The following is an 18,904-nucleotide window of genomic DNA, read 5'->3' as shown; positions in this document are numbered from 1 at the left end:
TACAATTCTTACAGTTATAAATCTAATCTATTTAATATTTTGTATTTCATAGAATATAGGTAAAACTATCACTTCATTCATATTTTTAAATTATTCTATATACTATATCATTTTTAAACTATTGTTGAAATTCAATCACAATACTACGTTACGTTTGTCCAAATATAGCAATTTCCCAAGTGTTCACTATTGTCCTTGGATTAGAATTAAAAATTGTAATTTGTCTTCTATTGAATTGTAAGATAACGTATCATTTCACCTACCAAAAAGATAAGAACATAATAACAATTGTTTTGTAAAGTATCCAAATCACTTGAAGATAAAATATAAATTATCAGTCTGCTTCATCGGTATAAAATTGCTTTCAAGTTAACACCGATTTCTGTTCCTTTGGCATCACTTCTCCTTAACTACTGGCACAAAATGAGATTAATACTTTTCTTACTCATAGCTATTTCCTCGAGTTTGGTAAGTTATCTTATTTGTTTATTTTAAAATAGTATTTACTAACTTAATACTTTTTTAAGAATAAAATACGTATAAGGTTTATTCATTATTGTTGTTTATTTATTGTTTTTCTCATTCACACAGATTTAGTGTCGATTGACACTGGTTTAAGAATGAACACGTTTATCGTACATGTACGAAAGCACTTCTCAATTAATATTTGGAACTGGATTAATGTTCTTGCTTCGCACTGACCGAGAAGAAAGTAATAATATTGTTCCTAAGCAAAGACAAATTCATTAAAAGAATGAGAGAAGACAGGAGTTAAATATAATATTATGTTCCGTAATGTTGTAAGTCTTAGTGACTGTGTCATTTTAAACAACATTATATACTATACTCTAAAGTTGTATCTAGAGCATTTTTTATTTTTTCAAGTATTTTTATTATAGCAATATTGAAGAAGGATTTCTTGTAAAATAGAAGCCTAACTGAGGGGTGTAGATGCAAAAGTGGCAATCTACACTCGGCCGAATTTTTCAGAACGAGCGATTAACTGATCTCGTAACCCCATACAATTTTAACGTACAGAGTTCTTGGCATAGTAGATCGTAGCAATATTAGAGGGTTGAACAGAAATTTTTCCCAGAGAAAGTCCCTCATTACTGTTTCAAAATTGGAGATTGTAAGTTTTGAAAATGAACGTGAACTAGTGAATTGGTACAGAGTTGTTGACTCATTACAAATTAGTGAGGAAGTTTGGAACGATTCCGGGCAAGCGACACGGTCGCCATGGCAACGTCTGACGCCAGCGGGACTCTGATTGTCACTTTTGAACCGCACCGGGTAGTGGAGATTGCAAGTTTTGCCAAAATTGTGATATTCGCCTTCTGTTTTTACTGAGAGGATGTATGTTGTGATCCAAAGAGATTACACCGCTCAGTCGGGGACACTTAAAACAATACAGTCCCACCTCTAACTCATTTTCTCAAAAAATTCGAGATTACCACTTTTGTATCTACACCCCTCAACTAATGTCTGCAAATTTATCGGGCAAGCATTTACATTCATAACATTCACTGCACAGTTATCGATACATTTACATATAAGGACTATAGTAAGACTATTCATGGTTTTGGATTGATTTGAACTGAAGAAATTATTGAAGAAAGGAGTGGTCAGAACTTATAGAAAAAGTGGAGAAACTTTATTAAGATCAATAAAGAAGAAGAATAGGAAAGAACCAGAAAGATTAATGAAGAGGAAGAAGGGGTCATCTACAGGGTATGGTGTGAGGACTGCGATATGTCATATATAGGAGAGACAGGAGAGAGAATGAAAGAAAGGATAAAACAACATGAAGATGATGTTAGGAGGAAGAAAGATACCAATGGCATATACAAACATGTTAAGGAGACGAATCACAGAATTAATTGGGATAAGACGGAAGTATTGGAGATGGACAAAAGAATGATAATAAGGAAGTGGAAAGAAGCGGATTGGATAAAGAAGGTAGGAAGAGATAAACTGATGAACTAGACAGGGGGCTTACCAATTAATGAATTATGGCAAGGAAGTTTGAATAGCATAGAGAAAAATAAAAATAAAAGAATGGCCCTTATACGAACCAGAAATGAAGGGACGTGATTAAATGGAAAGTGAACACGAAGACTTATAGGATTGGCTGAAAGCCTCAGTAAATAAGAAAAACAAGGAAAAATAAATAAAAATAAAAAAGTACAACAATGACTATATATATATATATATATATATATATATATATATATATATATGTCTGTTAAAAAAATTTTTTTTTTTATAACAATGACTATATATATATATATATATATATATAGGGTGTTTAATAAGTAATGGTCATAAATTAAACCGTAGATAGTACACGCCAAAACTAATAAAAAAGTCTTAGTAAACATGTGTCCGCAAACGCTTCGTAACGGAGATAGGGGCGTCGAAAGTGTGGGAAAATGAAATTTAGAGACGAATATCTCAAAAAGTATGAATCGGACAGTGGGCGGTCCAATGAATGACTATCGAAGTCAGACCTGCGCTATGCAGAAATGCATGGTTGATAACTCTGCAATGCGCGCGCAAGGGATTCCCCCAAAAAAGGAGGGATTCCCAGAAAATTGTCCAAGGAAATGTGGCTCGAGATGAACATCGAGAGCGAGTTTATCCACCAGTAATTCATAAATCGTGGTACCAGGTCGAAAGTTCGAAAAGATACAAAATGGCGGACAATGTTTACGTGCCGTGTGTTGTTGCATAACCAGCAGGAAATGAGGGAGGCAATCGAAGTGTGGTGATGTACGTTGTAAATGGCTCCAGGGAGAATTCCGACAACTAATGCATACGTACAAGTGTAGCAGCATTTAGGTAAATCAAACGGTATGCAAGGCAATGATGAAGCATTATGTGCTAAGCAGTTAACGAATATCCGGAAACTGGGTTGCAATGGGAAAAGCATTACAACATGCGTGTATGTGGGAGGCGAATATGAAACATTCCGCATGTTGAACGCGTAAGTGTATTACAACAAGTGAAAAATGATGGACATGTCGTGTTTGTCCATATCAACAAACAGAAATCGTCATGTTGGTAATGTGTACTGTATTAATCATAAGGTAAACAGTAAATACCCAGATGTGTAACTACAAAAGAGTTGCATAAGAAATTAACCTACTTAATCATTAAAGTAAATGTTGGAAGTGTCGTCCATTCATGCGAATGCATGCTCGTACCTGTCTTCGCAAAGATCCACGTACTCGTGATAACATGTTGGCATCCTGTTGAATATGTCCGCAACATTGTTCAACCCTTTCTCGAACGTCTTCTAATGTTGCAACATGGGTAGAATAAACTTGCGATTTCACGTGGCCTCAGAGAAAGAAATCTAAAGGATTTAAGTCCGGGAAGCGCGGTGGCCAAGCAATAGGACCCCCACGTCCTATCCACTTTCGTCCGAATCGGGCATGTAAATGTTCTCTGACACGGTTAAAGAAATATGCTGGCGCTCCATCATGCATAAACCACAGTCGCTAACGCCTATCGAGAGGTATATCTTCGAGTAGAAGCGCCAAATCGTGTTGGAGAAATCTCAAATATGGGATTCCAGTTAATGCATTAGGAAGAAAGAATGGCACTACGAGCTGATCACCTAAGTGCTTCCCACACGTTTAGGGAAAACCTACGCTGATGTCCTAACTTCACTATTGCAAGTGGATTCTCAGTGGCCCAGATATGAGATTTGTGAAAATTTACAATGTCATCCTGGGTGAATTGTGCTTCATCAGTAAATAGGACGTCATCAGTGAATTGATGATTGCCAGTAATTTGTCTTCGGAGCCACTGACAAAACTGCATTCTCACCGGAAAGTCTGTGGGGTCAGAGGTTGGACATGTTGCAGACGGTATGGGTACAACTGCTGTTAATGGAGAATGTGCCATACGAAAGTATTGGATACGCCTTCGGCAAGTCCCACACGTCTTGTGCTCGTTCCTGGGTTTTCGTCCACTGCCTATAGCACGCGTTCCGGGAATCCCTCCGTTTCTTTGGGGAATCCCTTGCGCGCGCATTGCATAGTTAACAACCATGCATTTCTGCATAGCGCAGGTCTGACTTCGATAGTTATTCATTGGACCGCCCTCTGTCCGATTCATACTTTTTGAGATATTCATTCTCTAAATTTCATTTTCCCACACTTTCAACAGCCCCTATCTCCGTTACGAAGCGCTTGCGGACACATGTTTACTAAGACTTTTTTGTTAGTTTTGGCGTGTACTATCTACGGTTTAATTTATGACCATTACTTATTAAACACCCTGTATATATATATATATATAACGGTTAAAGAATTTAAACTTTGTTATAACAACATTTATACATATGTGTGTATTTTCATTAATTTTCATAGTGTCTGAAGAAGGATATGCTAGATATCCGAAACAGTTACAAATTATAATTTAAAATAAAGTGGGTTTTAAGCTTTGGTCAGTGTCTCTTTTGTTAAAATAAGGACTATATGAAATCTGTAATCACTTTTGTCAATGATTCTACAGTTAGAGAATACAGCAGTAAAATTGAGCAAGCTTACATATGAGGCTAAAATTTACCTATTTCATACTTTTTTGAAAACTTTTTTTTTTAAAAAAACAATAATGCTTTAAAGACTTTGAAATAATTTTATTTGAGACAACCCAACTTAGGAAAAATATAAAATGGTGCTCAACTATTTGACGGCAACTAATATTATGGAACATGAAAGAATTCTTTTTGGTTATAAGTAAGATTTATTTTCAGCTGTACATGCTTTCCATACGAGCAAATACGTAATTTATAGCTTCTACTACAAATTTTAGTCGCAAATTAAGTGTTGAATAAAGGTAGAATTTGGTTCGTCAGTCACATCAAAATGAAGTTTCAGGAGTAGTGATATATTGTGTTGATGCACGATTTTTCATGTGCAGTCGTCGATGTTGAAGCATTACACAATTTAGGCTCTACCTTAAACTATAAGCCGAAGTTTCATATAGCTTCCGTGTAGGCAAACTGACGTTATACAGAATAACAACATGTTGTGTTGGAGATCAGGAGCATTTTACGTAAACACATCATTGTTTTCAATGTATTAAGGCCAAAATTTTAATTTTCAGAAAGAATATAGAGGACTTAAAATAGAATGAGTAAGTTATTGTAATGTCATGTAGAAGAAATTGAGAAAGGTTTGTGAAATGTTGATTAAAAATTGAATTTGATCCAAACGGAAGGGAGCATAGATGCAAGAAAATTTAAGGTAATTAAGTTCAAGGAAACATTATTAGTAACTTTAATTTTCCAGTGAATTAAGCTCTGAAGCAAAATATGCAATTAGAAACCAGCACATATAATGAATATATCGTACACAACAAAACATATAACATATGTGCCTGATAATTCATTAAATGTAGGTAATAGCAAATTATATTCGAAGCAAATGATTCATTTGTGCCCACATATGATACAACTTTTCTACTAACTTAATTTTTAATGCCCTTTTTTCTATCTTTTAAAATGTTCTGTAATTCAAGAGAAAAAGATAGTTTTTAGAATGATGCAAAAACAGATTTAATTGTTCCCGTTACTGCAGTACATTCATTTCAACTAGTAAGGTTATCAATCATGTATGTTCATCTTTTTAAGTATTTTTCTCAAAGATGCTCCTTTATTTGTATCAAGCAACTTCCACGTATTGCCAAAACACGTAGCTAACAAACAGTCGAAAATTAAAAAAAAAACAGTTTAAAATTGCAAATTTCTTTGATAAGGTAAGACTAAGTAGTTTATTGATCAATGAAAAAATGATTTAAATTGACGAGAAACAAATGTAATGTTCTTAATTCGTATATGCTCTTGTATTGCAGGCTCTTCACCCCCAGTATGGTCTGGAGAGAATTGTCAAGAACGGTAACCGTATTGGTAAGTTTTTATAATAACGTTTATATCTTGTTTCATTTAATTTAGTGATCTAAGATTTTTAATACAAAGTTGGACAATACAAAATAAGAACCATCTGTAGGGTAAGTTTCCGGTTTCCTTCTTCCTGAATCAATGGTTTGCTGAATGTGACTAACTCTTTCATTTTACTAATAATATAATATATGCTATATTATTATTTCAAGTATCCACACCAATTAGGGTATGAGATAAAAACATTTGAAGCTAATTATATGAAATGTTGTTATCTTATTCAATACCAACCCAATACTAATGTAGTAACCTTTAAGAATGGGTTTGGTATAAAAAGGAAATGATAGGGAAAATATTGACACACTTTAATAAGTTTCTATTCAAGTTTATTATTATGGCAATCACAGCCTTTGTTGCACTCATCGAAGTAAAGTAAGTAACAAATCATACATCTCTTTTCTCGGAACAGGTGGAACATACTCACGGGAGCATACGACCACATACCGTGATATATCCGCTATATCCATTACTAATTAATATCAACAAATAACAACATATAATAAATAACATTATGCAAGAGGATTACAAATTTTTAACAATTTTCATATGCAACCTAACAGAGATATTTGTTTTCTCTTTGAAATGTGGAATTTCTAGAAAGAGTGTCCACACTACGTGCTAAAAATTTAATTGATTACAATCTTAAATTCTTGATTAATTCCGATGTTTTGCAATAATTAAGAAAAAATAATTAATTATTCTTTATTATTATCCCCTTGCCTTAAAATACATAAAAATGGAAATGTTTCGTTGTGTTCCTTGTATTGCTAATTAGGTAAGTAACCCATTAGTTGCTGTGGTCTTCGCTTAAAGGTCATATACTTTAACCCGCCAGTAACCCTCTCTATCTCTTTCGGAGAAAACTAGAACGTGGAATTATTCCACAGTATGTCATTTGTGGTAGAGAATCAAAAGTGATCACGTGCATGCTTTGTATTGAGTGCACGATCTCATATTCGAGCTTTACATCTCTTATCACAAAAGTAAAAAGTGAATTTTGAAGACAGGTCAGACTTTGCGGATCCAGTGTAATTTTAGTAGTGATGATTTTTCTTCATTGTTGGTGAGTGTTGATTACAATTTTAATATTACTTTTTTATGTCACTATAATTTTCATGAGATGAATGACAGAAGTATATAAATGGCCACTTGGGTATCTAGATTGTTGATAATTAGGATTTCAACACACCATGAACATAATACTGTGAAATCCCACGTACTGTTTGTCTTTCAAATGGTAACATTTCCTTGATGGATTACAGGAGGGTGATTGTTAGTACATATCTTACTCTGTCTTCACTAGTATTCGATCCAAGAGAGACTGGAAAGAAATATTTCGCTAAATCAACAAATCGTATTTCTGTTTACAAGACAACATCCGGAGAACATAACATCAAATGCACAGAAATGAGCAAGCAGAGGAAATTTGTAGCATGCAAGAAGAGTGCATATAAAAATGTTGGAAATGCGATATGGGAATACACATAGAATCCTCTGCCAATATAAAAAGCAGATGATGTGTTTTATTATCCCAATCTACCGATCGGATTAAATGTGGAATTTCATCAAAAATTTCTGCTGTACTTAAAAATAGATGTTTTCCTTATCTACTTTTGATTTTCAATGTTTTTCTTTACGTTTTCCTAGTCGTTTCTAAGCAAAAAAAAATAGTTAGGTTACGTCTTATAACATCATAAGGAATGATACTTAAAAAAGTATTGTTTGAAATGAATTTTGTATTTTAAAAACTGTATTTATAACATGCGGTGTTGTAATAAGATTATCGGTTAAACTGGTAAAGCTGTTCCTTTCTACCTCTCAGTTCAATTTGGTGTAGGGGTTCTGAGCTTACATTTGGTCGGGTGAAACTCAATTCATCGCCATCGGGCAAGCAGGAGTAATCCAACAAAAATCAAGCAATAGGAAATCCAATACTCTTAGTTAAATACATTTGATGATCTATGCTATTCAGTTTGAAATCATAAACAAAAAACGTTCATAAAATTGGCTGTTTTACACTATGCAGTTGAACGCTGTTGAATGCCTATTGAACTGATTCGATACCCCAGCCTGATTTCTCAATATCTACAGCGTTTATCACTTCATCCAAGTAACCTCGGTATTTTCATTATACTACAGAGGGAAGTTTTCATGAGATATAAAGTTGTACATTTGACAACTACCCGATAGAATTACTACTTATACCCAACACAAAGGAGAAGAATTGAGATATATGTTTCCAGACTTCAATAGAAATAATGATTGTTCTGTAGATTTTATTACAAATATTAAGAGTGTTTTTTTTTTAATTCTAACAGAGCGACTCAATGGTACTAGGATAGCGAATGGTCAAATTGCACGAGATGGACAATTTCCTTTCATGGCTAAGCTCTTTTACTATACTGGTGGAAATGGATACGGATGTACAGCCTCTATTATCGCACCTCAGTGGATAATTACCGCAGCTCACTGCGTTCCTGAGTAAGTACCTTCATACATATATTATTTGAGTTTTTGTATAATTCTGACAATATTTCTAGAAAAAAGTAAAAATTGATATTGGAAGCTAAATACCATATTCATATCAATAAGGCATAATATTATGAAAATATATTAAACTCCAAACAAGACCTATATGTTAATTTACCTACAAAGCGAAAATAAAAATACATGCATAACGAAATGTCAGCCAATTTATTACTGTATTATGTATTGTCTGGGGGGGGGGGCAAATTTACTCAGAATAGATGTACAGTCAGATATGGAATACGTATTGTATACGCATTCTGCATTGCTACCTGCAGTAGTATAGTAGTACAGATTGCAAAGTCAGATCGGAGCTCTATCCAGTTACAAATTAAAATGTGATAAAAGTATTTCATTCCAGATTCGTTTATAGATCACAACGATAGTTTGCTTTTGTTGTGTTCTCAATTACTACCACAGTATAGAGTGAAGAGTAAATATTCTCAAATTCTTACATGTTAAAGCAGCGGGTAGCACAAACTGTCATTCAAAATTAGATTTAGTTTCTATAGAACTATACTCATGCAGCGAGAAAGTATATACAATATTTACCCGCATTCACCAGTAATTGACGTAAAATCCATTTGTTCAAAGTAAGGTTGGCCAAATAGACAGTATTTAAATGCAAAATTCTTTTATTTCCCGTTATCAGGACGCCACCGAGCACAAATTTCACCATGTTTTGTTACCCCACCATACCATAATTTAATCCACCATAATATATATATATATATATATATATATATATATATATATATATATATATATATGGCGGAGGTAACCAAGACAGTTCTGACGCCTTTTCACTCACCACCTTCGAACATCGATATGTCTCCTGAGACATACCTGGAAGGTCAACAGTAATCCCCATCAGCATCGTCAACCTTCTGCCAATGTTCTGGAAGCAAATGGCTTCCACCGCGACAGAACGTGATGGGCTGTGACGCGAAGAACGTATTAAGTGTATTTTGCACCTCTACTATGGATTTCAACTGACGTCCTCTAAGGTAATTGTCCAAGGAGTGGAACAGGTGATAATCGGAAGGTGCAATGTCGGGAACTATGGCGGATGCAATACTTTTCCCATCCAATTCGTAGAATGTTGTAATGTGTCATCCGAGCCACATTCGGTTTAGCGTTGTCCAGTAACAGGATGACCCCTATGTGATTTAGTAGTGCTTGCTCCAGTGTTTAGATTTTTCTTGAACACGGCTCAAACGCTGACAGTACACAGTTGCATTGATGCTTTAATTAGCTGGGAGCACGATGCTGAGAGGAGTCCACCAAACACACAGGAGGATCTTTTTGTGGTGCAATGCTGGTTTCGGCTATTTTGGAACCGGATCATGAGACGCTAACCAATGATGACGGTTCCGCGGAGCTTAGCAAAGGACCCGCTTCTCATCAAATTTCAACACCCTGTCCAGAAATGGCTCCGTCCTTATAAGACACAGTAAAGAAACACAGATTTCTACTCGCGTTTTTTTCTGGCCCGGAGTCAAATCATGTGGGGCCTATCGACCCAACTTGTAGTGCTTCCCTCCGTGCTCGTGGGTTTTCTCGGGGTTCTCCCGTTTCCTCCCACTTTCTTCATTCCACCATTTCACTCATCTCTCATCATCACCGTCTCCTTTAGCCTAACCGGCATAACCGTGGGACGTAAAACTTAAAGATTTCATTTTTTCATTTTTGTAGTGCTTCTCAAGTCCATAGAGGTGCTGCTGAATGCTTTCTGCACTCACACTGAATTGTAGTCCAAGTTTCTCAGATGTTTGACAACTGTTAGCCTCTATTGATACCTGAATATATTCATTTTGCACATGTGTTGTTCTTCCGGTACTATTGCGTCTTCGAGTGTTTCGTCACAATTCATAAAGTTGTAAACCAATGCTGCATTGTCCGCGTAGACACGACACTCTCACCAAAGGCCTCTCATATCTTCCGCCCCACTACAGCGGCGTTTGACTCCAGTTTTAGCGCGTAGAGCATACACGCCCATGCAACGTTCTGTGGAGGTCCCATGTTCACTCTGTCCTTACGGAAATTCACGGTATAACTGAACTGCCACAACCAGGCTGTATGTTGGATATACCCATACGAACAACTGACCTTCGCCTTATCTTAGTTCACTTTCAAGGCCTGGTATTAATTTCAGTTGAACACATACCTCTAAAAAGCGTCAGAACATCCTTGGTTACCTTTGCTGTATCTATCTATCTATCTATCTATATATATATATATATATATATATATATATATATATATATATATATATATATATATATATATATTTGCAATTCCCTCGTAGTTATATGGTTCATATGCGCCCGTCTGACAAGGGACAGCAGGATTTCCTTTAGGTCGAGGTCACATAGTACGGATCCTATGTAATGCTGTAGTTCGACAAATTATATAGTCTCGTTCCTAAAAAGAAACACTAAATTAAATCTAACCAATCAACCAAAGAATATTCTGATTAAGATTGGTTTCAAGTGGGATCTTTTCGGACAAAATAAAGGACGTTATATACAGTTTATTTTATAAATTTTAATTAATAAGATTGTCAAAATAATATTGGCTAGATATCTATTGTGCAAAAATATCCCCACCTTATACTAGCTGATCCCTAGAATGTAATATCTATATATATAAAAGAGAACGTACAAAATTTTGTCCGCTCATCACGCTAATACGGCTGAACCAATTTCTTTCATTTTTGGGGGGTTATTAGGATTTGGACCCTAGATGGTTTTTATCATATCACTTTAATTTTTAATTACCAGTGTCTTGAGATAATTGACCATTCAGGTGTCCATAACGTACAAATCCTTTGTTATTAGTTCATCATAGGTAAAAATAAACGTATTTATATGCAACCCGCATGACCGTGAGGATCGGCGGGTTAACATAAATGACAGGCGATATAAAGCGGAAAATAGCTTGAATCTTCTGTTTAAAATTTTTTAATTGATTTGCTTATTTTTACAGACACTTTTACAATATGCCAGCACCGGGATGACCGCAGCGAAGCGGGGCGGGTTAACATAAATGACAGGCGATATAATGTTAAGATTTACTGCAATCTTCTATGGTTTTTATCATATCACTTGAAAGCGAAAAAGTAAAAATTATCTAAGTAACAAAGTTTATTGCGTTCCGGGGTGACCGCAGCGAAGCGGGGTGAACGCTGCTAGTTATATATAAGCCTCTTCAAAGCATTCTGAAGGACGAGAGAAACTCGTGGATGCGTTTGTATGAAGCATGTGCGTAAGTTGCAAATTTGCAAACTTCATCTGTAGAATAGATCCCAGTGCTTTTGTTATATGAACTATATATTTCGTTGTTTCAATTGTAATTATTCGTCACCTACTCTGAGTACTATAAGACTGCTTCGGTAAATTTATAATTCAGTGCTGGCAAACCTAATCTAATATATTTGTTTATACATTGTGCCAATCTGTTAATCAAAATTGTATACAATAAGGAAATTCTCATTATTTGTTTTTATCTCAAAGATTTTTCTACTTATTTTCAAATTACAGTCCAGGAGCTGGCAGTAGCTTTGAAATTGTTCTAGGAACTATTAATCCATATGACCAGGGTTTAGGTACGCATATTCAAGGAACGGAAATCCATATCCATCCACAATTTAATTGGCCTGAGCATGACGTTGCACTTCTCAAATTACCAAATCCAGTCCAATACAGCTGTAAGTACTATGTACTTCATTTTTCTTGAGTCAGAACAATTAATGGATTATTTTTCTAAAGACTTAACTATTTAGTACATTACATCTGTACAACGAAATGTATGATTATATCTTTCAAGTTAGTTTCCTTTCACATCATGAAATTAAGGCAGATTTCAAAACTATGTGAACTACTAGCCAAGATATATAAAATAACATATCGTCTCAGTTCGCGTTTAGCATTGTGATTGGTTCCCTGACCGTGACGTCTTGTGGAGGAACTTTTGCAGATCTTGAAACAGTATACCAATTAGCGTACTTGTGCATGCAGTATTTCACTTGTTCTCTTAAATCATACCTCGCGATACCCAAGGATGTTATAAAATAGAGGATCTGCCCATATGTATCTTCAATCTAGTAGGTAACTGAATGACCGCCATATATGTTGACTCAAAACATTGTTATCTTCATTTGTAGACATATAGTGTGTCTGTCCTTTATTTTTATTTTAATCGTTGCTTCATACTCATATTAAAGAATGGTTGCATGCTGAGCGTATGGGTGTACAAATAGAAGTGAGGAGAAATTATCCGAAATAACCTTCCACAGGTAAGAAAATCACCAATCATAGGATACGTATGACTGTGAAGTATTACTTCACGATTTTGTGGTATGGGCAGATCCTCTATTTTAAAACAACCTTGACAATACCTCCACGTGACGTCACCGACCGCAATGTATCTTGCAAAAAATGAGAGCAGAAAGGTTAGATCGAAAGTCCGCTCCTCGTAACCACAGACAACGCGAAAGTACAATTATTATTTCACATGTGAAGACGCAGATTACTTTCACAGTGATGTAAAGAAATTGTACATATGCATTTTAATTACAATAAATATGGACGAATTGTAAACTGAACTACGTTTTCCTTGTGTAGATATCATAAGGTAATTGATGGAATGTTCTAAGAAACTGAATCATTTTATATTTTTTAAATATGCTTTCAAAAATAGTGTAATGTTCACGTTTTCCTGTACAAATCATATTTTTCAATCATAGTCTTCTTTATTACTCATTATCTCATTGTACTTACATTAGAAATCTCACCCCACGTCGGGTAATTCTAAGAATTTTCAGAAACAAGGATGTTAAATTTTGCAAATAAATTTTTGGTTCCTCTCTGCTTTACATTCTTGAGGGAGGAACAAAGTAACAGAAAATTTATCGGGGCACTGTATACTGAAAAGATTAAGTTTCTGTTACTTTGTCGCCATTAAGATACAACTGTTCTACAATGCAGACATAGCCACACGGAAGGCATCTCACATCTAGTGCCACTACTTTTCGAAAACTTGTACCTAGTTGTTTATATGTTTAAATCTGTACCATTTTATTCATGTCGAGTATTTGAGGCGCAACACAAAGAATGCTAAATATATTAGTAGAAATGTATTTGCATTCTTCCTTTCGCAATAAGTACATCTTAAATCGAAGAATGCAAATCTTAATATGTCTCAACGTTTATTCTCTTTCTTCTTATATAAATCGCAGAAAATCTTGAAACCTGTAAAAATATACAGGTACAATGCAGAAATTAAATTACAGAAAATGGCACTAAATCTTAATATATACAGTGCAAGTATTGAATGGTAAAACACAACAGAATATTATGCTAAATACTTTCATGTACGGAATAAGAATAGCTACATTTTCCGTTAACATGTTAACGGATTGAATCAATTAACGAACTCGATATTAATAATAAACGAAATTTAAAAGTTCGCTACCGTTCAAGAGTTACCGCGCGGAGTAAAGAACCGATGGACTTACCAACAAGCAAATCTTATTAATCGCACTTCTTGATTCTAATAACTGACACATTCTTTCAATTCATCTCTAGTGCACACAGACTCTTTGTGGGTAATAAAACTTTAATATTGTGTAGAGTAAGCTTAGGGGTGCCACCAACACTATTAATAAAGATATAATGTAATATACTACAGACATTGTGTGGTACCGATTAAGAATATGGTTCCGAGTAAAAGTTATTACATAAATAACTTCATGAAAGATAAGGTTTGTACCCTCATCAATTGTATTCTATCGCTATATGCGCATTCTTCGTTGCAGGTTATATTTAGGTGAAATAATCTGTACAATTACAAAGCGTTTTATTCTAGGAAATGATTTTTTATATTAAAACGCGCCAAGCCGTTTCGGATAGAAAACAATGTTAGATTTCTATCTAAGTAGGAAAAAGTGTAAGTGATCAGTGTGAGCGAAATGGGCGACTACCTCGTACCATTGGATCCGTGAGAGTACGTGTGACCTCGTCTCATTCTAAGTGAAGTAGGTAGTTTTCAGCTGCCGCCCCTAACGGCAGAGGTGAGGCATCGGCTGGTTCTACCAAGTTGTGTTTGACTACCGGGCTATGGTCATTCCGTGCGATTCGTTAGCTAATGGGAGCCAATCCTAGAAATCTGGGTAACTGCGAGCATAGGCGGGAGATGAGCTGCCTTGAAACTCTGGGGCACCATGCCCGCAGAGCAGAGGAGGATTGGCTCTATAGCAGTCCGCCTCCAACACTATGTAACTGGTAGGATTGCTTCGGCCCAGCAATAAATAGGATGACCGGCCGCGAACACGCCCTCCATGGTGAAGTAAACCTCTAGAAGCACACACACACACACACACACACACACACACACACACACATATATATATATATATATATATATATATATATATATATATATATATATATATATATATAGATATACGGGGCGACCAACTGAAACTCGTTCAGTGGTCATAATTAATTAAATAAATTTTATTTCGAGTGGAAACTTGTACACTATCTAGAGGTGTCTATGGTTAGCGTGCAGTAAAATATTATTGAGAAGAAGTCACCATGAGCGTTGAGACACTTGTCCCACTGTGTCACTAACTTTACAAATGCAGTCCATGTAAAATTTGAATGGCTGACTACCAAGCCAATCACACGGCGTCAGACTGAACCTCAGCTTGAGGCTGAAATCTCTGACTTTCCAATGCCTGCTTTAGATTCCCAGAGATGTAAATGTCACAAGGTGAAAGGTCAGGGCTATAGGGCATATGTCGCAACATTTCCCACTTGAATCGTTGAAACAAATCCTGCACTTGGTTTGTAACTTGTGGACTCTCGTTTTCATGCAACAGAATGACTACAGTGGTCAATAAACCAGGGATTTTGTTTTTGATGGCTCTCCGTAGCTCTGTGAACGTTTGACAGTAGTGTGCGGTGTTGACGGACTGTTATATTTCCTTGAAGTCGACCAATAATGGTCAATACCAATCAAAGAACACAGACGCCATAACTTTCCCCACAGACGGTTGCGTCTTGACCTTTTTGGAACTTGGAGACGAGGGGAGTTTCCACTGCATACTGGAAGACTTTGAACTCGGTTCAAAGTGATGACACCAAGTTCATACTCAGCAACAATGCACAGCAAAAAGTCGTTACTTCCAAATGGTAACTTGACAAATGTTCAATGCCGCAACCCATACGCTCCAACATTTGTCTTCCGTCAACACCCTGGGGATCCACTGCGGGCACACATTACAATACACAAGATCATTCACAATTTACTGAGCAGTACCATAACTCATGTTTAATCCGTTCGCTATGGATTGAATAGTAATTCATCTATTCGTAGCTATAGCCGCATTCAGCTTTTCATGCGTGTCTTATGTGGATACGACATGGGCTTGACCAGGACGGGGATAATCAGTGGTTTGTTTACGTCCCTTCAGAAACATTCTGGCCCAGACCACCACTGTTGTTTTGGAAACGCATGCATCACCATACACATCTTTTATACTCCGGAACCCTTCAGCTGGTTGACAACCTTCGGCACTCAGAAACTGGATGACGGCGGGCTGGTCCTGATAGGAGGGAATGGGGATCTTGAACGCCATCGTTTACTTGTTATACCTGCGAAAGAGAAACACATTTCAACACCATTTCTACACCCAACATACAGGGACATTAGACATTGCACTCTATTAAACAAACAATATCCTCCTACACATTATACCAATAACGGGTTTCAGTTGATCGCCCTTACATATATATATATATATATATATATATATATATATATATATATATATATATATATATATATATATATATATATATATATATATATATATATTCATCCTCACGGCAATGTCAAAGCTTTATATTTGTATTTTACATTTAAAGTTGCAACCGGGTGTCTCTGACTGCCGTATTCGGTAGCCCGATCATCACCCCTGTTCTTCGCGCGCAGAGTCATTGGAAGAACTGAAAACGTACTCTGTACACAAACAGTTTATGGTTGTGAACTCGGAAAGCCTGGTACTTCTGCTTGTCAAGGTCAAAAAGTGGGGGAAAAAATGATGTGTAGAATGTAAAGAGGGTGCAACAGTGTCTGATACTTGTAAGGGAACATATTCATTTGTAGTTCGTGCACATTCCGCCTGTAGCGCTACTGTGGCACAACGTATATTGTAACTGTATAACTCTTGTACACCGCTAGTAGGTCCATTGGCGTTATTGACGACCGAAACTATGTTGTCAGCTCTGACTGCGATAAGGCACTGCCGTGCTGCTTTTGCTTTTCTTTTTTTCCCTTTTTCATTTGTGAGACGCCAAACATGTTGTTTTTGCTTGTTGCACGCGCTGAACGGGTTCCTGCGAGCGAAGTATTTAAGAAGTTGACTACATATTCTTGTTTGCGATAGTTTTAAATTGGTTAACTGTGGAAAAATATACGAAAATAAAGCTGTACTTGTTAAGGTATATTAGTCGACGACGTAGCTACTGACAGTGTTGATTACAGATTTTCTCGAAGAAGAATTTAATTACAGTAGAGGTGAAAAGGAGACGTCCATTTAGACAGCCCCCCCCCCTTTATCAGACTCAATCGGAAATGGTCTCAATCGTTTGTACACAAATCTGCAGGCAAAATTTTCGTTTGTACACAATTAGGGGCGCCGTCAGAACGAAAACAAAGTGGGGGCTGTCTAAATGGTAGCCCCCCACCCACCATGTCCAATTCAATCACAAATTGTCGCAGTCGTTTTGTACATCGTTTGTACAGAAACGTGCAGGCGAAATTTTCGTTTGTACACAATTAGAGGCGCCGCCAGAACAAAAAAACTGGAGGGGCTGTCTAAATGGTAGCCTCCCCACCATGTCCAATTCAATCACAAATTGTTGCAATCGTTTCCACATCGTTTGTACAGAAATGTGAATTCGAAATTTTCCTTTGTACACAATTACGGGCGCCGCCAGAACGAAAACAAAGTGGGGGCTGTCTAAATGGTAGCCCCCACCATGTCCAATTCAATCACAAATTGTCGCAATCGTTTCTACATCACTTGAACAGAAATGTGCAAGCCAAATTTTCGTTTGTACACAATTAGGGGCGCCGTCAGAACGAAAACAAAGTGGGGGCTGTCTAAATGGTAGCCCCCCACCCACCATGTCCAATTCAATCACAAATTGTCGCAATCGTTTGTACATCGTTTGTACAGAAATCTGCAAGCAAAATTTTTGTTTTTAGACAATTAGGGGCGTCGCCAGAACGAAAAAAAGTGGGGGACTGTCTAAATGTTAGCCCCCCCAAAATGTCCAATTCAATCACAAATTATCGTAATCGTTTCTACACCTTTTGTACAGAAATGTTCAGGCAAAAGTTTTGTTTGTACACAATTAGGGGCGCCGCCAGAACGAAAACAAAGTGCGGGCTGTCTAAATGGTAGCTCCCCCCCATCATGTCCAATTCAATCACAAATTGTCGCAATAGTTCCTACATCGTTTGTACAGAACTGTGCAGGCGAGATTTTCGTTTCTACAAAATTAATGGCGCCGCAAGAACGAAAATAATGTGGGGGCTGTCTAAGTGGTAGCCCCCCACCATATCCAATTCAATCACAATTTGTCGCATTCGTTTCTACATCGTTTGTACAGAAATATACAGGCCAAATTTTAGTTTGTACACAATTAGGGGTGCCGCCAGAACGAAAACAAAGTGGGGGCTGTTTAAATGGTAGCACATCACCATGTCAAATTCAAGCAAAAATTGTCGCAATCGTTTCTACATCATTTGTACAAGAATGTGCAGGCGAAATTTTTGCTTGTACATAAATGGGAGCGCCGTAAAAACTGAAACAAATTGGGGGCTGTCTAAGTGATAGTTTCCCCCCCAAATGTCCAATTCAATCACAAATTGTCGCAATCGTTTCCACATCGTTTGTACAGAAATGTGAAGGCTAAATTTTTGTTTGTACATAATTAAGGGCGCCGCCAGAACGAAAAAAAGTGGGGGTCTATCTAAGAGATAGCCCGCCCCCCACCATGTCCAATTCAATAACAAATTTGTCTCAATCGTTTCTACATCGTTTGTACAGAAATGTGCATGCGAAATTTTTGTTTGTACATAATTAGGGGCGCCGCCAGGACGAAAACAAAGTGGGGGACTTTCTAAGTGATAGCCCAATCACCATGTTCAATTCAATCACAAATTGTCGCAATCGTTTGTACATCGTTTGTACAGAAATATGCAGGCGAAATTTTCGTTTGTACGTAATTAGGGGGCAACGGCAGAACGAAAACAAAGTGGGAGCTGTCTAAGTGGTAACCCCCCACCATCTACAATTGAACCACAAATTGTCGCAATCGTTTGAATATA

At 36.6% G+C, this 18,904-nt stretch overlaps 1 protein-coding gene across 1 annotated transcript in view; it reads left to right on the top strand.

The window, feature by feature from the left end:
• The first annotated feature begins 363 nt into the window (after nucleotides 1-363).
• Nucleotides 364-18,904, top strand: part of LOC145679842 (chymotrypsinogen B-like) — a 36,544-nt gene continuing 18,003 nt past the window's right edge. Inside the window, exons 1-4 of the mRNA XM_081750360.1 lie at nucleotides 364-468; nucleotides 5,866-5,920; nucleotides 8,290-8,452; nucleotides 12,040-12,206. Coding sequence (XP_081606486.1) covers nucleotides 424-468; nucleotides 5,866-5,920; nucleotides 8,290-8,452; nucleotides 12,040-12,206 — 430 coding nt within the window. The 5' untranslated portion in view covers nucleotides 364-423. The remainder of the gene's footprint in view (nucleotides 469-5,865; nucleotides 5,921-8,289; nucleotides 8,453-12,039; nucleotides 12,207-18,904) is intronic.

Source organism: Thermobia domestica, chromosome 2, assembly GCF_964235325.1.
Source record: "Thermobia domestica chromosome 2, izTheDome1.hap1.1, whole genome shotgun sequence".
Lineage (NCBI taxonomy): Eukaryota > Metazoa > Arthropoda > Insecta > Zygentoma > Lepismatidae > Thermobia > Thermobia domestica.
The sequence above is the reverse complement of the archived record's forward strand: the minus strand, read 5'-3'. Positions and strand labels throughout refer to the sequence as shown.